Here is a 25,406-nt window from a genome sequence, read left to right as displayed (position 1 = left end):
AACCACTGATTAGAGAACCGGCTTTACTGACGAGATGCTCATTAACGATCGGCCGATCGTGATCGGAGCACCCCTAGCAGTTATTCCTAAAATCTGATTGTAAATGTTGTAAAACTAACGAGATTGAAGGTTGCAGAGCTCGACTTATTTGTTTATTTCTGAAAAGCTAATACTGTATTTTTCGGACTATAAGTCGCACCTGAGTATAAGTCGCATTAGTCCAAAAATTCTTCATGATGAGGAAAAAAACATATATAAGTCACACTGGACTAAAAGTTGCATTTATTTAGAACCAATAGAAAACATTACCGTCTACAGCCGTGAGAGGGCGCTCTATCTTGCACAGTGGTAGACTACAGGAGTAATGAGCAGCACAGAGTGCCCTCTTGCGGCTGTAGACGGTAATGTTTTCTATTGGTTCATTTTTCTTGGTTCATGTCAAATTAATTTTGATAAATAAGTCGCACCTGACTATAAGTAGCAGGACCAGCCAAACTATGAAAAAAAAGTGCGACTTATAGTCCGGAAAATACGGTACTAAAACTGTCAACATACGAATGGCTTGTATTGTATTCGTTACTTAAGGGGGTTTGAATAAAGTTGGCTTTAAATAAAATTGATAAATCCATCTATTCATCCGTTTTAAAAACATTTATGTTAATGTAAACTAGTACATACCTGGAAATCTTTAAAAAAATAAATAAAAAAGAGAGAGAGAGAGAGAGAGAAACAATTGATAATCCAATGAGCATGGGGTATAAAACATTTAATTCAATTTGATTTATATTCATTTAAAAAAGGTGAGAAAAGAACACAACAAAACACAATACAATAGAATAATGACTCTCCACACTCTAAATAAAATGTAAATAAACATACTACATTCTAAATACTCTGCTATTTAGAATAGAATAGAATTATGATTCTTAAATGACTGATATACTTTATAATAAAATATATATAAAATCAGTACTCTAAATACAAAAAAATTGAATAATGACTTATAATACTGGCACTCTGAAGTGTTACAAATGTTACAAAGACAAAAATGATTCAAATCGAATAGAAATCAGTGCTCGTAATACTGTAACTTACTCTGATTACATTTCGAATAAACATGACAAAAACTGACCTACTGTTTAGATCAATAACAATAGAACAATAGAACAGAATAGAATTACAGTATGACAATACGGGCACTCTACATTACTGTTTAGAATAGAATAGAATTATGATGCTTAAAACTGTCACTCTGATTGCACTGTAAATAAATATGACAAAAATGACTATTATTAATAAAATAGAATAGAACAGAATAGAGATAAGTGCTCTTAATACTGGAACTTGCTCTGATAAAATAAAACTGATCTACTATTTAGAAAAGAATAGAATAGAAAGGATAGAGCAGAATAGGATTAAATCATGACAATACTTGTACACTTAATTACTAATTTGAATAGAATAGTATACAACAGATTATGACTCTTAAAACTGGGACTCTGTTTGAAGTGTAAATAAATATGACATGACTCTTTATTAAATCACTCTACTATTAGATAGAGAGAAGAGAGATGAGTGCTTATAATACTGAAACTCTGAATACATCTCAGACAAACACGGCAAACATGGCTGTATTCTTACAGAATAGAATGGAATAAAATTATGACTCTTGATAATGACACTGACTGAAGTGTAACAAATTGAAAAAATAAATTATATATATATATATACATATATAAAATAGAATTATGCCTTAATACTGGTGCTCTAATTGAAGTAAAAATAAACCTGACAAAATTGCTCCACTATTAGGATAGAATAGAATACAATTATGACTCTTAATACTCTGACTGAAGTGTATCAAATGCGAAAAACTGTACAGAACAGAACAGAATAGAAATATCATAATCCAAAATTACTTTGAGTCCCTTTATCACTGTTTGAAGAGGAGAACTCTGCAGACTGGAGCTGTAACACACAAAGAGCAGACTAATTAAATCAGCGTAATTAAAGATGGATCTCACAAAGCTGACATATCAAAAAAGATTTCATTCTCTCACCCTAGTCAGGCCAGTCTTACTGTAGGAAGGAAATGAGGGCGATTTGGAGGCTACGCAAAAGAAAAGAAGACACATGTTAATGCAGTGACACAAATAGCATTCAAATAATCAAGCAATGATGCTGAACCCAACACGCTTTCTATTAGGGATTTGTGTCGTGTGTAAGCAGTGCATCTCTTCAACCAGAAGAGGCCAGTGTAAGTACAAGGTCAACTGGCTTTTGTGATTTACACAATCACATCCATTTTCAGTGCCACACAACAATACAAAGTATAATGCAATAATCAAAACGGTTCAAACTGAGTTCTCTAGACTCTGACCTTTCCCTTAGAGACCTATAAACTCTCATTTGATTCAGATTATTAGTCCGCGGTGCATTAGCTCTGATCGCAGGTGGAAAGACTGACTCAGACGTCCAGTACACAACAGCTGCTGTCAGTAATGCTTCTTATCTCTGAGGATCTTTCTGTTCTGTGATTCCTTATGAGAAATCACGTCCACACAGTGACAAGCACACAAACACATTGAAATGTACCCAGTTGCATGTGTGTCCTGTCGGGCAGAGACCGCGTTTTCCTTCGCACGGGGGCTGAGCTTTCGATCTCCTCCTTCAGTATCAATTTTCCTAGATTGGATTGAATCTGTGAAGAGAGAAAGAGAATCAGAGGTGAGGTGGACACTGAAACATTATACCCAGACTGAGAGACTGAATTGATCAGCTTGGCTCCCTGTTTCGACAAGGAATGCAAGAATCCCTACAGATCTGTCCTTCATTTGAAACCAGCTGTGGCCTTCACTTGAAGGTCAAGTGAGATAAAACATCTCACAAATAAGAGCCAACCCAATATACCTTTAGCCTGGGTTTCTTAAAAAAAAACAAGGTTTAAGAAAAACAGAACAGGAACAAACTGCATGCACACTACTGTTCAACCGTCGTATATAAACGTATCGTGATCATTATTAAAATATATTATCAATGTCAAAAACTTTTTAACATTTTAAGAGGATTCTTAAATTAACAGAAAGTAAAAAAAATCTACATTTATTAGAAATCTTTTTATCGTAACTATAAATGTCTTAACTTTCACTTTTTCTTCATTTAAAGGGTTAGTTCACCCAGATAGCAAAATTATGTAATTAATAACTTACCCTCATGTTGTTTCAAACCCGTAAGACCTCCGTTTATCTTTGGAACACAGTTTAAGATATTTTAGATTTAGTCCGAGAGCTGAACACCAAGCCGAGCCAGATAACAAACAAAACATTGACTCATTCACGAGTCAAGAACCGAGGAGCTGATGATACTGCACGTGTGATTCAGTGTGAAGCAGACCGACACACAGAGCGTCTGAACTAAACTGATTCTTTTGGTGATTGATTCTGAACTGATTCTGTGCTAGTGTTATGAGCGTGGGTAAACCGAAGGCTTTGCAATCATCGCCAACGACGCCATTATGTTGAGCACAAAAGAATCTGTGAACCGTTTTCTTCAATGGTTTATTGAATCGAACTGTCTGAAAGAACTACTGGTGATCCGAACACCGCTGCAACCGGTTCTTCACTCGTGAACGAGTCAGTCTATTGTTCGTTATTTAGCTCGACTCGATGTTCATCTTCAGTTCTCTCTTCACAGCAGTTCAGACAGTGTACTGATTGAGTAAATTAATTACTCCGGGATATTGGTTTGTTTGAACTCAGAGGGAGTGTCAGCCACATTAAAAAAGTTAACAGCTTAAGTCATTTGTGGATTAATGCGTATTAGAGAAGCGAACCGTTTAATACGATTCAGTTCGATTTGGTGAACTGAATGATTCGTTCGCGAACTGGATATCCAGACTGCTTTGATTTGAACTCTCTCTCACACAGACACGGAAGAGAAGACAATGCTGAATATAGTCGTTGTTTTTGCTATTTTTGTACCAAAATGTATTTTCAATGCTTCAAAAAATTCTAACTGACCCTCTGATGTCACATGGACTACTTTGATGATGTTTTTCTTACCTTTCTGGACATGGACAGTATACTGTACACACAGCTTCAATGGAGGGACTGACAGCTCTCGGACTAAATCTAAAATATCTTAAACTGTTTTCCAAAGAAAAACTGAGGTTTTACAGGTTTGGAACAACATGAGGGTAAGTTATTAATTACATAATTTTGCTATCTGGGTGAACTAACCCTTTAATGCAGTCTTGCAGAGTAAAATGATTAATTTATTTAAATAATAATAAAAATGCGATTTAGAATAATTTAACTTCACGAAACTGCTTGACACGTCACTGTATGTTTACAGATAAGATCATTTTAGGGACAAACACCTTGTTGAGCTCTTGTTTCTGCATTTGCCGAAGTCTCCACATGTCTTCATTGTCATCATACTTATCATCCTCCTCACCCTCCTCTCCCTCAGCCACCCTGGACACCACACTCTTCCTCCGCTCTTTCTCTGTGATGCAAACACATGACCGTGAGGTATAGAGTGTAAAAGAACAATTCGATGAACACCTACCACATCAACAAACTAGGCCTTGATACTGTGCTGCTAGCATTAGCATCTAGCTAAATGCATTACTGCCCAGAGGGAAGTTTGGTAACACTTTCTATGAAGCCCGTATTTATAATACATTATAAGGGTATTCTTAAGGCATTATAATGAATGCATAATGAATTATAAAAAACCTTATAATATGCTGTATCATCTCATGAATATTCATGAGTGTATTACCGATAACAGCTAGAGAGGGAGGGCAGGGCCAGTAGTCCGTCTCTATCTTAGAGGGCTTGTTGGGGTCTGGAGGCTGTGCGGCGGGAAACTTTGAAGACTCGATGATTAAATCCTCAATGTGTTTACTGTGTGGAACAGCTGCTGAGACATCTACATCCATTCAAATACACAGACACGTCTGAATGCTCCAGAATTACACTGAATTCGATATAAACTCAAGAGCAGTGCTGAGGTTTCATACCTTGTTTATATATTGGTGGCTTCTTGTATATGTTGGTTCCATTGTCTAGGAGGACAAGTGAGGTAGTTTAGTTTAGTTTTAAGAGTCTGATGTTGAATGAGGTGTGTTGGCTGTGTTTGTGAGGTGCTGTAGTACCTAACCTGGCCTGTGGAAGTGCTGTTGCTGGTGTGGGACTTTAGTGCTGACGGTGATGCTTTTACTCAGCTGTGTGGACGCTGGAGACGAGCTGCCTGATGACTTGGGCTCTGACCAATCCCTCTGATAGACATCCTTTGATAGACTGCTCTGGAATTACACGTAGAAGGACTGTGGGAATGAGAATCATGCAGAGAGACTCTACAGCAGATTATAAAAGAGATGGTTTGGTCCCTGAACCTGGTGTGATGCAAGACCTCTGTGGATTATGACTTCAACGCTGATCTGATTTTCAAAAGGGTTTTAGAGCTTAGAAAGGGGAACCCCAAACTTCCCTTCATATAGTTTATTTAATTTATATATTGAGCTATATGTATTTAAGAAAACCTTGTGCATTACTCAGTGAAAATGAAACAGTATTTAAAAAATATACAGTATTTACAAATATCACTTTTATTATATCCTGACTATTTTAAAAGCTGTTTTTCCATAACATTTGTCTAATTTTGGAATTATTATTCATAATGTTCATTAACTCATATTGACAGGAAAAAAAGAGAAAAAATAAAATAAAATGAATTTGTCACAACTGTATTTTAGTTATTTAGACTATTTAGGTTTTACATTTTTTACAACCATTCACACATCTGTGGTTAGAGAGTTTTCGCATATTAATCAGACTCTTTATTCAGCAAGGACACATTCAACTGATCAAAAGTCAAACGACTTTAGATTTCTGTTTCAAATTTAGGCTGCCTTTTGTAATTTCTGCTCATTGAAGAATCCTGAACAAAGTATTATGGTTTCTACAAAATAATAAGCAGCACAACTATTTTCAACATTGATAATAACCAGAAATGTTTCTTGAGCAGCAAATCATCACATCAGAATGATTTCTGAAGGATCATGTGACACTGAAGACTGAAGTAATGCTTGCTAAATATTCAGCTTTGATCACAGAAATAAATGACATTTTAAAATATTTTAAAATAGAAAAGTTATTTTAAATAATTCAAAAAATTACAGTGTTTACTGTATTTTTTATTCAAATAAACGCAGCCTCGTGTGTATAAGAGACTTTATTCAACAACATTAAAAAATCTTACTGACAACAAAGTATAATATAATGTACATAATTTGTAACCTAAATGGTTATGTTATTTGCAAACTACCTTCTTTCCATTTAACAAACATTTACTTCTGGTCCTCTAATCTGACTGGAAAAAAACCTCATGTCATGGCATATATTAAAATGTATATGACATATTTGTGATTTTCATAGCAACTTACTTACCTCTGGAGATGGAGGAGGGGAGATTGAACGAGGAGATAATGACCTCTAGAGACAGACAAAGAGAGATACAGACAGAAAGAGGGGAAGGGAGGTCAGTTGTTGGCAGTAAGTGAGATATCCAGACATTTCCACAGACAGGTTTACAGACTTAATGAAGCGTAAAGCTTCCATTACAGCGAAAACAACAAAGGACATTTCAGTGGGAGAGCCGAGCTAACATGACGTGTGTGTGTGTGTGTGTGTGTGTGTGTGTGTGTGTGTGCTGATCTCTGTCCAGGCGCTCTGATGGCGAGACATCACACCCAGCAGGAAACAAACCAGTGAACACAACACACACGCTGACAGACAGAGTGTATTACAGAATGAAAATCTGTCAGATCAACAGCTGCGAGTCTATGAGACGATGACCAAAATAGAGAGTCATTATACATTATAGCTCAAAGTTGTATTGTTTTTGACAGTGTATGATGCTTCCCAAGGCTACTTTGAACAAAATAAACTAAAAACAGTAATACTGAGTGATACGGAAAAACACGTTTTCTAATTTATTGTATTTTAAAATGTAATTTATTCCATGTATTTTCAGCATCATTACATCATTACTTCAGAAATCATTCTAATATGCTGATTTGCTGCTCAAGAAACATTTCTGATATCAATGCTGAAAACAGTTGTGCTGCTTGATAAATAAAAAACTGAACTAATTTAATGCATCTTTTCTCTAAAATAAATCTTACTGACCCTTGCGTTTTAAAACAGCAAATCTGCAGTATATATTACCTCCATGGGTGAATAGCTGAAGTGGGGCTCGTACATCATCAGGTCAGGCCTCTCTATATCCAGGATAGCCTTGTCTTTAGGTATAGCTGCTAGATCCTTATATCCAATCACTTGATTGTCCATTTTGGCCTGTATTAATCCAAAATATGAAAGAATTACATTTGTGCTACAGTTTTGAGACACAGTTATTATTACAGTTAGTTCTAGTCCTTGAATGTAATTGGATCGACTGTATTCTCTATTACAATCGAGATGTTAAGTGGACTGTGTGTGGGCCTAGTTAAGTCTAATCTGATGTGGTAATCGTATCCCAGCAGGCACTGCTGCAGTACACACCACTATTGTGACCGACGGGGATCCAGGAACAGCTCCTCCACGCAGAGAACAAACACTACCCGGCGAGGTACGGGCCGACTGCTGTTCACAAACACACACAGGTCAAAGGTCAAACATCACATCAACCCTGCCAGTGTTTTATGTTTTATTCTATGAACAAATAATAAATCTGATATGAAAAAAAGGATTTTGATTACCTTATGCATCATCATTTTGAATGAGAAAGTGCTCCTTTTATGAGGTCACTGTGAAAAAGAAGAAACTTTGATGTCAGATGGCTGGGAGATCGTATAGTTCACTAATACACACACAGTACAGAGAAGTTAGCAGTGTAAGGAGGACCTTAAAACCTCTGCAGTCAGTGGACTATGAGCACAATGATGGGGTTTCTCTGGGCTTTTCTGATGGACTTCCATACAAAAGCTTCATTCTAGCATCGTGTGAGTTTTTGTGTTCAGCTGAAAAGGACACATCTCCCACTCCTTTGAAAAATAACCCTATAGCGTGCTTGTACAATAAAAACATTGCAAAAAATAAAGGAAGTGACTGGAGGGCTCGTATCAGAAATACAGATAAAAATGCTCAAAGTGATCTTAATGGTCCCATATGCTCCAGATATTTTTGGTGCGTTATACAAACACACATGTGCACATACATACACCCACAAACAATCCCCTTGACCCTGTCTGTGTGGTGGTTTTAAAGATGGACAGAGGTCTGAATGGATTTCTGTTACTGATGTATTCGATTAGGAGCTCAGAGAGCGTTCTCAGTTGTATGGTAGGTTTCAGGTTAGGGTTATTCAGGATTTGACAAAGAAAAAACGAAACAATCAATAGATAGTCAAAGAAACTCATGGGAAAGGAATATCACAAATTATATCTCTTATGCATCTCAAATGATCATGTCATTTACTTGCAACTGCCTGCCTCAAACCCATTTCTGAATATCTTTAATAGACACGATTTGAGGCAGACCACCATTTCCCTGAGCAAAGAAGGGCTGATATCAAACTATTAATTAGCACTAAAAAGTATTAATGAATGTCATAAACTAACCAATCATATAAATATAAATACAGTTTCCATAATCACTTAAACAGGACTCTTACTGCCAAATTAAACCAATAGAAGTAAATAAATCTGAGGTAAAACATATCGACGTGTCCGATGAAAGAGTAAACCATGTTTACTTTGGGAAGGGTGTGAGAAGAGAAGGAGATCCAGACTCGGATGTGAACACAGTGGCCTGGGTGGCAGAGAAGGGGGGAGGGCGGATACGGATAAAGAGAGACGGATGGATGGAGAAAGAGAAGGATGGGGGAGGGATGTGATGGAGATGGAGAGGGATGATAAAGCACATTACATCCCTGCAGTCAGCACAGACGGATAGCGTGACAGATGAGACGACTGTGACTCTCTTCCCCCATTTATCAAGGAACTATGTCAAGTGTACAAATCCTAACAGTCTTCTAAAATGAGCAAGATCAGGGATAGTATTGGGACTGAGGTTTAGCAGAAAAGCACAGAATACTACAATAACAGTTTATTTACAGCTTTTATTCATCCCAATACTAAAAACATTATTTTTGGTTCATTAAAGAGCCACACAGATGGGAAATCAAAAATTACCTGTATTACAGTGTATGATGTAGCTGTCCATCAGTGTAAACAATTTCAAATCTTTTGCCCATCTCTATGTACGTCACTAGGAACACTTTGCATAATAATCTCTGCCTACCGTCTTGGGAGAAACAAAACTCTGACCTGCCCCCCCCCCACCCCCACACACAGACGCTCTGTTTGGTGTGAGAGCATCATGTCGAGGAGACAGTGTGTTTTTAATTGTAAAGGCAAGTTTGTTTTATTTTCACTGCCAAAGATTGAAGATCAGAAGACCCAATGGCTAAAATTAATTTTTACCACAATACCAGAGCAGTACAACAAATCCCTTTTGTGTTCACAACATTTCACTGATGACTGCTTTTCTAATCTCGGTGAGTACAGCGGGATTTTCAAAGCGTTTGGCCATAAAAGAGGGTTCATTACCAACTTTATTTAGACCAATGAGCATCTCCGAATCACAACGCGAAGTATGATTATGAAGTTATGTGTTTGTTTTCTCCCAAGCATCTTATCAGTATGTGTGCTGTCTGCTGCCTTTGTTTGTGCTGATCTTCATTTACAAACACGTCATTAAAATGAAGTGTAACAAGTGCTGCTAACAGATATTCTGTGATAAAGTAATCCATATGAAAACAACGCGATGTCTGTTTTTCATGTCTCCCTTCGTTATGTGAGCACGCCCCCGCGCTGAATGCGCTATTCAGATTCAAACTGAAGCGCGGCTTGAATACACCCACACAGAAGAAAAAGCAGCGAGACTGTTCAAGTTTTTTATTTTACTGTTTGCTTCGCGGTGAGAGGAATAAAACATTATTCACCCCAAACAGATGCTAACGCATAGTTTACCGTGAAGTTGTGTGCGGAACAACCAATCCAAACTGACTATGTTAGTTGACCAATCAGAACACAGTATGCTACCGAAAGGTGGGGTTTAAGAAACTGAATATTTTGAACAGGTTCGCGCGAACCGTTTGGGGATCTCTGAGAATTGAGGTAATTTTAAAATGATATTTTGACAAAATGACAATGTTTTTTAACCTTGGATGGATTTAAACCTAATGTACAGGACTTATAAACAGTGATAGGAAGCTTAGAATTTTCATCTTACTGGCTCTTTAAAAAAAGATAAAATAACACAGATAAACGTTATTTCATTGTTTATAATCAGTTTTTTTTACAGGTGTACAGTAGTTCACCCAAAAACCATTTGTTCACCATCATAACCTTATTTCTTCTCTGAAAAAAAAGACGATTTGTGTAATTTTGTACAAACACCGAAAGTTAATGGGGTCTAATATATATCTAATATTTTTTTTTGCTACACAGAAGAAAGTAAGTCACAGAAATTTCATTTTTGGGTGAACTGTCCTTTTAATCCATTTACATTTAGATTTAATGAACAAATTTCATTGGCTAGAAGCAGATTTACACAAAAATAAATAAATAAATGAATAATTTTTATTTTTATTATTTTTTTATCTGCCCTCATTATTCATCCATTTAATTCATAGACCAGTAGAAAAAAAAGTTTTTTTCTGGATTTTTATGGAAAATATATCTAAAGCAAAAATAACTGCATACACTCAAAAAAATGCTGGGTTACGAAACAACCCTGCACTGTGAAAAATATGGACAGACCGAGCTACTGGGGTTTTCAACCAACAGCTGGGTTAAATGTTTAACCAAACCTTTTGGGCAGTAACCCAACCGCTGGGTCAAAACATCCCAATCGCTGGGTTTGTCCATGTTTTGCCCAGGGCTGGGTTGTATTTAACCCAGCATTGTAACCTAGCAGTGCTTTCAATACAAATATAATATAGGTGAGAATGTGAATGACAGAGTGAATAAGAAGGACAGAAGAGTGAACTCTTACCTCAGGCGGTGAGAAGCTTCATGACACACATCTACAGGGCTCCTCGCCCTACACCAGTCCTGAAACACCCAGATACAGGATTTCATTACTCATCACCACATGGCAGTTCAACCTCAAGCAAAAATGGTTCGGTGAACTGAATTCAGCGTTGAAGGAGTTATTCATCCTGAAATTTACATTTGCTTGAAAAAAAAAAAGTTCTTCAATAGACCAGATTGTGTGAAATGTAGCATTACATCACATGCCCACCAATGGGTGCCGTCAGAATGAGAGTCCAAACAGCTGATAAAAACATCATAATTATCCTTAAGTAATAATCACAACATTAATGCCTTGTGAAGTAACAAATCCATCAGACAAAACACCAGTCCAAAACCCACAACAATGCTTCCTCAAGTTAAAATGTCCATTCTCTGTCGTCCTCTCATATCAAGATCCACCAACATATTTGTTCAGGACTGTTATGGACAATTTTTGCTTTTAAACAGTGCTTGATCTGTGCATATCTCTCTAGAAGAAGACATGACTTTTCACTGAAGAAACCAATTATATTAAGATGGAACCAACAGTTTCAATATCAAAACATCTTAATGATGGATTAGGATTTATTTCAAAGTCAAACATGCAGCTTTATAAATGTTTTAAATGTTTCATTCTGACGGCACCCATTCACTGCAGAGGATCCATAGCTGAGAATCTAATATAATGCTAAATTTCTCCAAATCTGCTCCCATGAAAAAACAAACATCTTGGATGACCAGAGGCTGAGTACATTTTAATTTAGGAGTAAGCTATTTTAAAATCAAAACAAACAATATAAAGCCTTTTATTTAAGTACTCCATAAATTAGATTCGAAGCAAACATGATAATCTTTGGCAGCCAGTGATTGTGAATGAGAATGATGGTGCTCTGTTCTCTAAAGTGCTCGTCTTCAGGCAGTGTCTGTGAGTTATTGATCCTTCTGAATTCACACAAAATGTAAAAATCACTCAATTATTCACGCATCATGAACTTTGGCCTTGCACTAGAATGGGAATGTCTTAAAATATATATTTATCTCCAGACTTTTTGTTTTATGGCAGTTTTGCAGGCTTTTCTATTTATTTTTTTCATTTAAACATAGCTTAAAGAGGAGTTCATGTTTCCAAAGTGAACAAATATTCATTGGAAAAAAAAATCAAGATATCAGTAGTGGGCAAAAATAATCACGAATCTTACATTTTAAAGGTGAATTATACTTTTAAGGAACTGTTTCTACTTTTGCTGACCCTCAAAATTACTGGTGTATCCTAATCAGGCAGATTCAGCCACATTACATACAATTTTTCCCATGAAGCCACACTGGAAAGAAGAGGTGAGGAGAATTCGAACAAGTCCGGTGAGTTTCCATTACAGCACAATCTCAGTGATGCCGCAGTTCTATCAGGGAACAACTTAGTCATCACACTCACCTTTAAAGAAGACTTATGTAAGAAACCCTAGCGTGGTGCTTTTGTGTTTTAGCTAACACAGTCTGACATCTCACATCTCTGTAAAACCTCTGTGTTCTCCAGCACAGATGGATGAACAGGGCAGGCCTATCACAGCTTTCGTTCAAAGAGCAGCTATTCTCCCAGATTATGTATAGCTAGACGGTCCCTGTGCTCTCCTATCTAGTGGAAAACCAAGTCTGGTCTCTGGAGACAAAACAGCAGACAACATCTAAGACGGATGAGAGATGCTCCAAGACCAATGTAGCTCAGCTGATTTGACTCATGGAGGAAAAACCCTCCAAAAGCATGAAGCTTTACAAATCGGCTAAAAAGTGATATGGAACTAATATAACCTGCTTCCCTATGTAATATGATGTACTGGTGCTTCACTGTACGAATATAAGGCAATGCAGAGTCATTGCAAGATGTGCTTATCTTTGTGTTCATATGGTGTCATATTTACGACAGCAATGTCAACAGTCACTCAAAAACGGATGATACTGTACAAACACACGCAGCTCAGTGTGTGCCCTGTTCCGTCCTCATCTGCGTCCTGCTTGCATCACTTGCAGTGCAATAGAGGAGGAAGAACACGAGAATCCTAAAAATATCCCTCTGCATCTCCCACATTAAGCCAGCCAGGCCTCTCGCCTTCTTCCTATTCCTACTGCATTATGTAACATCGGATCCGTTGCTATGGCAAACGCGACTTCGCAGTCCACACATCAGAAACGAGCACAATCTAGTCACTCTCTACACAGAGATGCATGCTCTTACTGGCCTTTTTGCCAATTCATATTGAGGCGAGATAGGACAAGAAAACATGGGGAAAGAGTAGGAATGGGATGTTTGCTTTCATAAAATGATTTATACTTAATACATATATTATATTAAAAATATATAAACGTAACTTTTTCCAGCTCAGATATGACCTTTCTGCTGATGTAACTGAATCTGTGCTCTGGTGAGACACAGATTCAAAGTCAAACTGAACTCAGCCGGAGGACAAATTGCATTTAGTAAAATGACTCAAAACACAATGGTTTCACAGATGTTGCTAAAACATTGTTGTAAAAGGTGTCAAAGTGTATAAAGTTTACCAAGGCAAAACAGTGCGAGTACATTTTGCGAGCGGTTGCACATGTGTGACCACGGCATTGCATTGCTCAACTCATAAGTGCTGCATATGAAAAAAAACCAAAGCAAACGAAACATATGCATTACAAAAGTGCTACTCATTTGAACTGTGCAGTGTGCTCCGTTTATCAGCTCAGACAAATAACTGAGCACAGTGCAGTGCAAACAACCTGGTCAACCTAAGCTTGCTTTGTGATTTAATGAGATGCATTCTACACAGAATTCTCTGTTATAAACAGGAAAACTTCACCGATGTAGAAATCCAGAAATAGCAAGGCTAACTATAACTAGTGTTGTGGCAAAAATAGGCCTAGTTGAATGATATTACATTATTGATTTCAGTTTGTACAACCTTTGGAGAGAGAAATTCAATGTTGATCCACTTCAATGATTCAGTTCAGTGTCTTTAAAGCTTTTCACACAACTATTCCCAGCACTTCAAAGCTCTAAAAATACCCCATTTAACTGGTATTTTTAATTGGATGACCAAACTATATTTTGCATAAACAAACACAGTTTTTACACGTAGCAAAGGGGAACACATAAGTTTTGTATGTTTCCCAACTCAAGCTTAGTGCTTTACTTTTAAATGTGTACTAACAAAAAATAAATGTGTAATATTATTAGTTACTGCACTTATTAATGCAAAACAATTGTAATTTATGATTAAATTCTCTTTATTTCTAATACCCCCCAAACCACCACCAGCCCTACCAAATCTGCTCCCGGCGTCACCATCTGCAGAACTAAGTGGAGCTGTGTGACTGCTCTCAAATGTTAGTCTGGAGGCCTGGATCCCATTCCACAAAGCTCCTGCCACACAGTTTTTGCTGACATTAATACCAGTCTTCAGCTATAAAATCAGCAGAGCTTTAAATATGTGCCTCAGCACTTAGTAACCCTATTCTGTGACTTTACTTGGTCTTCTGCTTTGTTGCTGCTTTTTCTAAATGCTCCACTTTCCAAAAATACCATTTACAGTTGACTGTCTAATATCTAGGGATGAAATTTCAGGTAGTGACTTACTCCAAAGGTAGCATCCTATTACAGTACCATGCCTGAATTCAATGTGCTGTATAAAATTACTCTTTTTTTGCACAAATGTTTGGACATGCAGGATGCATGGCTAGGAGCTTGATTTAATACATCAGTGGCAATGGGTCTCATTGAAACATAAAGTGCAAAAGGGGAAAATTAATAAGAAAATACCCTATATGGATTAAAGTACACACCTCTTAAATATTGAAATCAAAAGAGGGGTCCAGGCATGTCAGTATCCTCGAGGGAAATCAGACACTTGTACAGTATATGCACATGGATGCACTAAACACTCATGCAAAGGCAGAGGTCTGTGTTGAGGCAGAGATGGAGTTGACATTTTTACTGACAAAGCTCCAAATCAGTCACTGATAGGATATCATTACTGATCATCTGTAATAATTACTGTCACTGTGAAACTTTGGAGCATATTGCTCTGCTAACTTTACAACTAGATTTTCACATTTCCTAAAGATAAGATGAATGGTGGCTGCTGTAGAAAACATGCCACAAGGGTCAAAGTGCTGTTGGTGGCTGTCATGGCATTACTATGCAGTTTTTAAGTGGGTTTTTTAGCACTTTTACATGGAACTAGGGTTTTCTGGGTTAACTTTACATTACATTTGCATCATTGACCGCTCATTCAATCTATATAAACAGTAATTCTTTAATTATTACTAAAATTTAAACGTGTAATCTTTAATGTAATCTGCAATACTGGCAAATCTGACACTCTTAGAATCCATTACAATATTATAATATTGTGATGCTTGAATTCAGTGCTGCTTTAGTATTTCATTTTGAATTTATTTAGACAAAATAATCTAGAATTTTAATATTAACCATAAATTAATGTACAATAATTCGTTATATACGCTAAGAAAGTAACTGTACATTACCTTTACTACATTAAATGACCTGCAAATTACTAGTAGTATTTCAATAGCTACTAAATATGTAATAGTATTAATATTTGTAATACTAACACACTAACTTGCGTAAGTGTTGTATTTTTAATTTATGTTGACAAAACAGTACAGAACTTTAATATCAATCATTTATACATTATTGGCTATAAAATAATTAAAATGGTATCAAGCAGAATTTTTAATCCATGCACCCTTTCACAAACTATTACGCTAATTTTTACAGTTTGTTGTTATAAAATGTTTGCAGAGACTCATAAAGCATGTTTTTCATTTGATAAAAGAATACAACAATAAGCAATGCTCTTGTTATTGCCCTCATAACAATTCATGTTATTGCAGACAGCAGGCTGGACCATGTGTGTGGGCCTGGTTTTGTGAAGCGCCATCTCTCTCTGGCGCACACACACACACACACACACACACACACACACATAATGTGAGGGATTAAGTGTTTTGAGCCCAGCCATTGTGCTGTTGCACATGGGCGGCACTCTGCATAGATTTATTGGATGATGCCTGTTTGAATTCATTTGTTCATGAGCGTGTTGTTATTGTGTATATGTGTGAAAACCTATTTAGATATTATATTCATTACAAGTACAGCTGCTTCAAGTGTGTTGTTAGCAATGTTGGTATGTGGGCGTTTTTTCTGCCAAATTTGTATGAGACAAAACTGAAACATGAGTGTGGATTTGAAAGCTAATGGCCCCACTGATGGATGTTTATGGAAGCATCCATTTTGGCTTTATTGTGTTAGGACGCTGTACTGGCAGCAGGACGGGGCATAAAACACTGAAACACATTACAGTCCTCCGGCCAACAGCACCACGGGATACCAAGGATATAAATACTGCATTGAAGGTAAGAGCCTTATTTAAGAGCATATCTGTGGTTAAGATGGTTTATATATGCTGTGTTCAGTCCTGCGTGTGCAGCTACTTTCTTTAGGGCCATTTACACAGAATGTGGAATAGGAAAAAAATGCAGAAAAGCCATTTTTAAAAGTAGCATTGCCTGTTAAGGACAGGCGTCGTGCATGAGGAAAAACATGAGGAAAAGTGTCAAAAAATGTCTGACTAGCACATGTTTACAATGAAAAAGCACAGTGAAATACAAAAATGCATTCTGTGTGAACGGCCCCTTTTTATTTATGTAAAATGTAAGCTTCAAGGTAGAGGAATAATGATTTTTGATTGAATTGGTTGAGTGACTAATTCAATGACTCATTCATAAAGACAGTAACTTGTCGCCACCTACTGGTTTAACAATGTTAATTGCACAAAGATTAATTAAAAAATGTCCATACCTAATACCAGACAGTCTGGAACCAGCAAGCTCCAAAATTTTGGTTACATTAATAAATAAATAATAATAATAATTAGCAATAGCAATACCAGCATTATTTCAGTTACTCTGTGGATTCTGTGATCAAGCGTCACTGATTTAAAAATTCAGACAGTTTCCCAACAATTCCAACTTAACAACCAATCACAAGAATTACTATAAACCAAAACAATAATAATGAATCTTTTAAAGCCCAAAATCAGGCTAGCTACACTAGTGGAGCTAGCTGTATATGATAACTTTCTGGAAATTGTGCAGTAAATCCTGCTTTCATAACATGTTTGTCTCTATTTGCTGTCTGACATAGTCAGTCCATCCCCCAAAACAGATCCTTGTGTCTCATCTCAGAGGGAACATACTTATCTCAGTTCAGCAAAACCATATGACCGGCAAGCTGCTGTGAGAGATAAGTGAGGCTACAGTGTGACCTGCTCACACACACACACACACACACACACAGTCAGGAGACATGCTTCAAGACAGTTTCATAGAACGAAACAAACAAATGCCATGTATGTTTACCTTGATCTTAATTTTATAAGAAAACTCATGACCTTTTGTTTGGCTTTTATTTGAATATCACAGTCTTGTTGCACCACTGGTCAACACATCCTCTAAACAGAGCAGGTTATGTTTACAGGCACAGAGGTGTAGCTTTAATCTATCTGTGGCGAGTGCTATCCTGTGACCTTTCACCTGTATGACACAGGCCTATGTATTTTCTCAAAAAAAACAAAAAAAACACCTGTATTCTCAACAACAAATCCATCACCTGTAGAGTGCTTCAAAGGTATAGCTCACCCCAAAATTTAAATACCGTCATCATTTACTCACCCTCATGTCATTCCAAACGTGTATGAGTTTCTTTCTTCTTTTCTGTTTTGAGGAATGACTTTTGCTTTGTGTTGATACAATGAAAATTAGCCGGCTCCAAAATTGTTTAGACCCCACTGACTTAAAATATCTTCATTTGGTGTTGCACAGGTTTTGAAATGATATGAGAGTGAGCAAATGATCAAAAGGTAAACCTGAAAAATATTTTTCAATGTTTATCATGTCATCACATATGATTTTGCTCATAAAATGAGTAGACGGAGGCCAAAAAACAATATCAGAATCCATTAAATTTGACTGAAATTATAGTTTTCACACAGTAATACAGGTCATACAGGTTTTTAGAGCTGAAGGGATACTCTAACTTAACTCATTTTTGCTTGGGTCTGGTTTTTCTTACTCTGAAACATTGCAGGGTTCACTTTTCTAGACACACTCTTTCCATGCATTCTGGGTTCTCTCTCTTTAGGCTCCATTTTTATCACATCTTCCATCCCTCTGCTTTCTACAAGCAGGAACCATCTTCCCCCTCTTCAGAGATCAATCTCCAGCTATTACACCAGGCCAAAGTCAGACACTCCTTACAAACGCTCAATCAAAGCTGAATCAGGCAGCCAATGATTTAGTCAATACAAGCTCAAATCAATTCTTGTAAATACAGTGACTGTAAACTAATATAAATGGAAAAAATCAACTATGCGATAGTTTGCTGCCTTCTCATATCCATCAACTTACCCTTGTTTCCCCGTCTCCTATTCATATCCATTCATCCCTGCACGGGTCTATCAGATTGCAAAGGGGTCGGTCACATTTTAATTAAAAATCCTATAGAAGGGTCCTATGTAATCCCTCTCCGGTTAAGAAGCTTGAAGCGTGAGTACAAAGGACTCAAACATAAATCTTTGCTTTATTCTGTCCTAAGGCTGTAATTGAATCCATCCGGCGAATGAACTTCTCAGGCAGGCTCATGCTCTTCAAACAAATCTCAGACTTCATCCAAACACTGTTTTCACTAAACACACGTCCATGCAACATCCTGATCCCAGATCACGGAGGTTATGTTTATGCATAAGAATAATGATTGTTGATGAGGATTAAGTTGGTCCTACTGTCACGACAACCTGTTGCCATGCACCGGTGGTTCTTGCTTTAATCAGAGATGACAAAAACATGTCCCTGCAGAGTATAATTGTGTTGCATATGCACTCCAATCACCGATTTTTATATAAAAAGAGCCTGTTTTTCAACACCTACCGAATCAGCCTCATAGTGCGTGAAGGGCTTATTGTCTGTGATTGATAGTGGGTTTCAGAGACGTCTTTAATAAGCAGTAAGACGCTGGATGCTGAGTCATCACAGCAGATGGCTGCTTTTGAGCAAGCAGACGGCCTGCTACATGTGGTCAATTGATCCACAGATCTCAATTATATCGGCCACATACCTTCATCCTCTCAAAGGTACTCTATGTGGATAATCTGGCCCTGATTAAACAGACAGCATGAAATGTGTGTGTTTGGTGTAAAGTTACATATAAATAGATAACTGATTGAATTGCTCAAGCAGATGTCTGCTCATGAGCTCAGGCAGACTTTGAGTAGTTTTTAGTATTAATGGCCACCAGTTAATTGGATTCAGAAACCTGTCATACAAAGAAAGGTTATTGCATATCAGCTACTGATAATTAAGATCTCTTATGATCAGGGGACTGATGGTCTCGGTAATTAACACGCTGTATATTCCTCTGAGATTTCAAGTGAAACACTTAAAACAAAGCTACAACTTAGAATATAAGATATAGCCTGTAGCGTTTGTGTCAACATTTTTGTGTTATATAAAATTACACAACTAAAGAATACACCATATACAAATATATTCACTGTTTTCAAAGACCAGGATGCAAAATGGTTGAGAATATATAAAATGTATATATATATATATATATATATATATATATATATATATATTTTTTTTTTTTATTCCATCAGTGTCACACATCTATGGCAGTCCATTTTTATCATTTATTGCTTTGCTATATAATGTTACTACTAGAGAATAGTTTTTTTTATTTTTTTAATAAGCAGCGATTTTGACTTGTCATTACATATTTAAAAATAGTGAGATATAAATTGTTACTATTAATATTTGGAATAGATACTTCTATCTCATATGGGCTGCATTTATGCTGGTGCAGAAAATACTAATTTTTACTCACATGTGACACAGTTTGGCTATTGTTGCAGACATGCAAATACAAAAATCTGCACAAGATCGATTTTTTTTTTTTGCATTCTTGTAAACCACCGCTAAATGTGGTTTTGAATCACATACATATTTGATATCTGGACATCTGACTTATGTCTAAACACGTACATTTGATTCCTATTGCCAAGCCGTCAGATGCCAGGCAGACTAGTATTTATTAAGTAGGATGGGTATCTAGTGCTAATAAAAGAGACACTTGTAAACATTGGTATAGTTAGTGTCTCATGAATAAAATTGAAATAAGCACCAGCAAATATGTGCAATTTGTCACCAGTTTAAATGGAATGGTTACTTGCCACTACACAGGGATTAATAGCAGAAAATCATTTTTTTTTAAACTGAATTAGATTCTAGTTACTTTATTATTATTTACTAGTAAAAAGCAAATACTAGTCACATATGAAACGGATACTTTAAGTGTTGAAATGGCTTGCCATAGGCACCTGTTCTCTGGTTCTGTCGCCTTGTGTTATGTAAAAGCCTCATCCACTGCCATGATCTAGCCGACTACATCAATCCTGTGGCGATTTGTGATTCACATTTTCTTATGCCATAACATGCCCTCGGTTTGATGACTTTAATATTACCATTCGACTTAAATAAGTAGTCTGACCTATACTACATTACAGATGTTTGAGTAACAGACAGGCACTCGCTACGGTTGCATCCTGGAGCATTTCACTTGAATTTATTCAAACAGATAGGCCTATACTGTATGTGAAATATAAACTTACCTATCCAGCAAATATGATCCCAAAATACACAGCCTCCACCCGCGATATAATCCTCCCGCTTAATTCCTCAAAAACAAATATGACTCCAGGAGCGAGCAAACCAAACTCAGCGCGTGTCCTGTATTCGCTCGGACTGTTTGCCAAATAGCAGCCACAAATATTTATCTGTCGTGACTCCGCATGTCGTGTGACAGATAGCGAGAACGCGCTCGCTGCCGTTGACCGCTGGTTCAATCCATTCCCCGCACCGAGGGGTTTAACTAAAACATGACACTGCACATTCACACTGGAGCGGGATTAAACCACACCAAAACAAAACCACATAGCTTGCCTTTCAGTATACGTTTATCACGTTTATACTATATTAATGAACATTTATGAAACGTTTCAGTCACGTACGCAAGTTGGAATAGTTGCAGCGCTGCTTATCTGTAACAGATTTTGCATTCTAAACAAACAACGTCACATGCATCAGAATTCTTAATATTATTCTGTTCTTCTAACTTTATTTTCCTTTATAAAATGAGTGTGTTTTGTATGGCTAATTCCTTCTTTTCTTGGTATGAGGAGAGCTCTTGTTTCTCTCATGGTCTCCAGGAGATGACTTCAATGGCCGTGGATGCAGCTCTCTGGATGATGGTGTTGGGGTGTGTTCGTCTGGTCTTCAGCAGAGGCACATGCTCCAGCAGCTGGGCCCGGGCCCTAGGAACCTCTGCCAGGACTGTAAGGGCACGGAGGGCATTGGCACACACCGCTGTATTCTCACTCACCACCAGCTGCAGCAGCGGAGCAATGGCACCTGCGTCCAGAGCCTCGCTCTTACCTGGAAACAGACAGACAATGAGATCTAGCCTAGTCTAATCTAATATAGGGGGTTTCAAAGTGGGGTCCAGGACCCAAGGGCCACAAGGGAGTGCTAAGGGGTGAGAGGGAAAGTTCAGAGAGAGAAAAAAAGTGTATTTGAATAATACTAAATTATCTAATACATAAGAATAATAATTAATTTATAACTTCTGATATATCAGATTCTGATACAATGTTTCCTGTTGTAAAGGTTAATTTAAAACACCTTAGAAACACTTCAATGTCTTGATGATGGTCTGGATGCTGGTCAAAACATCATTGTTTTAAATAAGTTAAGTAGACCAGGGTTATTATAGTTTTAAATATTAACTTTAATCTAAACTTTAACTTAAAATAAAATAAAATATTTACAAATGTAATTTTTTTTATTTCAGCTAGTTGCCAAAGCAACATGTTATTTTCATTTAGTTCAACTTAATCTAAAATAATTCAAATGGAAAAAAAGAATAAAAACTATACAGAAATATTTAAAATAAACTATAAACATGAAAAAAAACCTCTCAACATATATTAAAACTTTACAACAACAAAAAAATAAATAAATAAAAATTAATTTAAATTATCGATAATAATAAAAACTATAATAGTATCTTAACTAATTTTTCGAGTTGAATCTCCTCTACTGTTCAGGATGAGCACCTCATTTAAAATTTCTGTTTTTCATTTTTGTCATTATAATTGAAAGTATCTAGCTGCCTTTAGAGGGTCCCTTGTGAGGTGACCAAATATATTTGTAGGTCCATGGCATCAAAAAGTCTGAAAACCTCCGATCTAATGTGTGTGCATATACAGTAGCCCCATCTAGAGGTTTTAAAGGGATATTTACTCCCAAATTAAAATCCTCTCATCATTTATTCACCCTCATGACTCTGTATGACTTTCTTTCTTCCTTATAACAGAAAAGACAATATTTTGAAGAATATAGGGAACAATTGCTAAAAAAAAACATCTATATTTCTGTTCCACAAAATAAAAAACGTCATACAGGTTTGGAGCAACTTCACCATCGACTCATAAAGTAGAAGAATGCATTGATTTTGTGCTGACCCTTAGTGATAACAGCCGTGTTCATAATGGTTCCTGCAGCATTAGCGACAACTCCTCGGTCATCATCCGCCAGCAGCTTGACTAATATGGGCAGAAGATGCTCCTCACACACCTTCATCTTCCCATCTGCAGGCACACTTAAGAGAGGAAAAAGGCATGTTTCTTATTTATGTATAAAAGAATACCTGCTCTGATCTCTCACCCTAGTGAGCGTAACCTGATCTAGACAGTTGTGTGCCATGTTACCTGATTCCCACTAAAGCAGAGGAGGCTGCCCGGCGGATGGCAGGGGAGGGGTGAGAGAGCTGGTCTCTCAGGACAGGAACCGCATCACTCTCCAGCGCAGGAAGGGCGTTCACACTCACACAGCAGCCCAGTGTGGAGAGAATTAAAGCACGGATGCTCTCTTCTTCATCAGAGACCTTCAGCACCAGTTTAGGCACTAGCCCCATAGACACCATGAACACTGCTCCTGTAAGGACACGACAGAGGACTCATCAAAAGAAAAGCTTCTGAAACACACGTTCCACATAAGAAGTATAAGATTAGTCACCTGAAGGAAATTCGGCGATCCGGTTGAGTGCTTGGTGCACGTTTTTACGACAGGCATTCACAGGGTCCTCAATCAGGCTTGTGAGGGGACCAACAATGTCAAGTTTCAAAAAGGCATCTCTGTGTGAACAAACATATCTATAAACTGAATATTTTAGAAATCAATAGTCAAAATGGCAAAAAGAACTTCTGTTGCAGGTATTTTAGTGTTTTTCTAAAATATCCCCGCAAATGTTAATATTAGATTTTCATCTAAAATGCTATAAAATATTATTTGGGCAAAAGAAGACCATTTTTCTTACTGGAGATAACAAACTTTTACTTTACATTTATGAAAGCATCAAGAGAGTATTAACCCCCCCCCCCCCCCCCCCCCAACACACACACACTAAAATACAGTAAAAACAGCAACACTGTGAAATGTTTTTGCACTGTTTTCCATTTTATTTTATTTTTTTATTTTATTTATTCCTGCAAGGTTAAAGGTGACTTTTCAGCATCATCAGTCTTCAGTGTCACACGATTGTTCAGAAATCATTCTAACATGCCGATTTGCAGCTCAAAAAATATTTCTTATTATTATCACTGTTGAAAACAATATTCGCTGCACAATATTTTTGTGGAAACTTTTTTCACATTATAAAATATAATTTCAATGCATCCTTGTTGGATAAAAGTATTTATTTTACAAATTTTAAACCTTAGAGTAATTATATTTTCAGCGTGCATATGTTATTTTAATTAAAAAAAATTATAAAATATAAATATTAAAAATATGTACATTTAATTATTGCAAGTGCGTTTTTATATTTATAAAACAAACATGAAAAATATAATATAAATATAGCTAAAATATTTTCCTTTTTGTTCAGGTCCAACTAACTCCACATACTGTCAATATACTCAATTTGTGACCTATACTGACATAATTTGACATAAATAACACATATCCTACTATGCCAGGCTAAGCACATTTACAAACTAAAATTGTCAGCCCTTGAGTTCTTGCATGACTCACCTCCCCAAGCTGTGTGAAGCAAGCACATAAAGCACTTCAGTGGTTTTGACCCTGACTAAGTCATCTTCGTCTTGCAGCAAAACTTTAAGTCTTTCCATACACCCTATGAAGAACAGAAAGAATGTTTGACTGTAACAACAAAGACATTTATTTTGTTTCTTAGAATGGAAAATAGGGTTTCTTAAAGGGACAGTTCAACCCAAAATGAAAATTCTGTCATTAATTACTCACCCTCATGTCGTTCCAAACCCATAAAACCTACTCCTCAATGGGAGTGCATCGCAGATTTCAGTAGAAATAAAAATTTGTGTTCTGAAGATGAACAAATGTCTTACAGGTTTGGAACGACATGAGGGTGAGTACTTCATGACAGAATTAAAATTGAAATGTGTGTGATCTATCCCTTTAAGGCTGAGTTTACCGCTGAGGATAGCGTCATAGGCCCGCTCGTGGTCGTGCACGAGGTCGCAGAGTGCCGCGAGCGCCCTCTGTCGGGTGAACCGCTCCGCGTCCTGCAGCTCCAGCAGCAGCCTCGGGATCGCCCAGCTACCGAAGGCCATCGGCGCCTGTGTGGGATCAATATGAGGCGGGGGCTGCTCGGATGTTCGCGGACTTGCCATCTTCTTCGTTAGGGTGCTTCCATTATTTATAACGTTACACATATTGAAAAGTTAGTTATTGTACGGACCGAGTCTCAAGTGTGTAGGATATTTGAGTGTTCAACATGCCATTTTACATTCTAAATGTGAATACGTATTCCTAATACATTTGCATGCGCATTCAAAATCAGAATTTGCAGAACTACAAACTGTTAAAGACAATAATACCTTATTCGCTGGTTTGTATCGTCCGCTGCGTGATTACTTCCGTATATGGTTCGGTTGTTATGGTAACTACGGAACTAACGCAACGCTGTTCTCAGGCAGTGACGTAAACTCCGTAGTTCCTTCACCAGCAGGAGAGACGATACAGAACTGAATCAATGAAAATCTGCAGTGTTCCAGACCTCTCTCACTTTAATGAGGGAGATAAAACTCCTTTTGGCTTCAATTAACATTCTTAAGAAGATGAAAGTTGCTATTATTCAATGTACTTATTTTAAATA

At 37.0% G+C, this 25,406-nt stretch overlaps 1 protein-coding gene across 5 annotated transcripts; it reads right to left on the bottom strand.

Moving 5' to 3' along the window:
* Positions 1-1,502: 1,502 nt before the first annotated feature.
* LOC127963358 (dematin) lies at positions 1,503-25,241 on the bottom strand. Of its 5 annotated transcripts, none has more exons than XM_052563256.1 (13): positions 20,821-21,072; positions 11,070-11,128; positions 7,769-7,816; positions 7,572-7,652; positions 7,236-7,364; positions 6,456-6,500; positions 5,167-5,311; positions 5,027-5,071; positions 4,786-4,923; positions 4,379-4,506; positions 2,596-2,701; positions 2,061-2,110; positions 1,503-1,968 (listed from the first exon to the last, which is right to left on the bottom strand). In XM_052563256.1, the coding sequence occupies exons 3-13, from the start codon at positions 7,781-7,783 to the stop codon at positions 1,903-1,905; spliced, it is 948 nt and encodes a 315-aa protein (XP_052419216.1). In that variant the 5' UTR covers positions 7,784-7,816; positions 11,070-11,128; positions 20,821-21,072; the 3' UTR covers positions 1,503-1,902. The 5 variants fall into 5 exon arrangements, with proteins under 5 accessions (XP_052419216.1, XP_052419215.1, XP_052419213.1 ...); XM_052563255.1 differs by having other exon boundaries at positions 4,786-4,935; positions 7,572-7,649; positions 20,821-21,071; XM_052563253.1 differs by having other exon boundaries at positions 4,786-4,935; positions 20,821-21,068.
* Positions 25,242-25,406: the final 165 nt, after the last annotated feature.

This window comes from Carassius gibelio, chromosome B8 (genome assembly GCF_023724105.1).
Source record: "Carassius gibelio isolate Cgi1373 ecotype wild population from Czech Republic chromosome B8, carGib1.2-hapl.c, whole genome shotgun sequence".
Taxonomy (NCBI): Eukaryota; Metazoa; Chordata; class Actinopteri; order Cypriniformes; family Cyprinidae; genus Carassius; species Carassius gibelio.
This window is presented reverse-complemented; position numbering and strand designations above follow the sequence as displayed.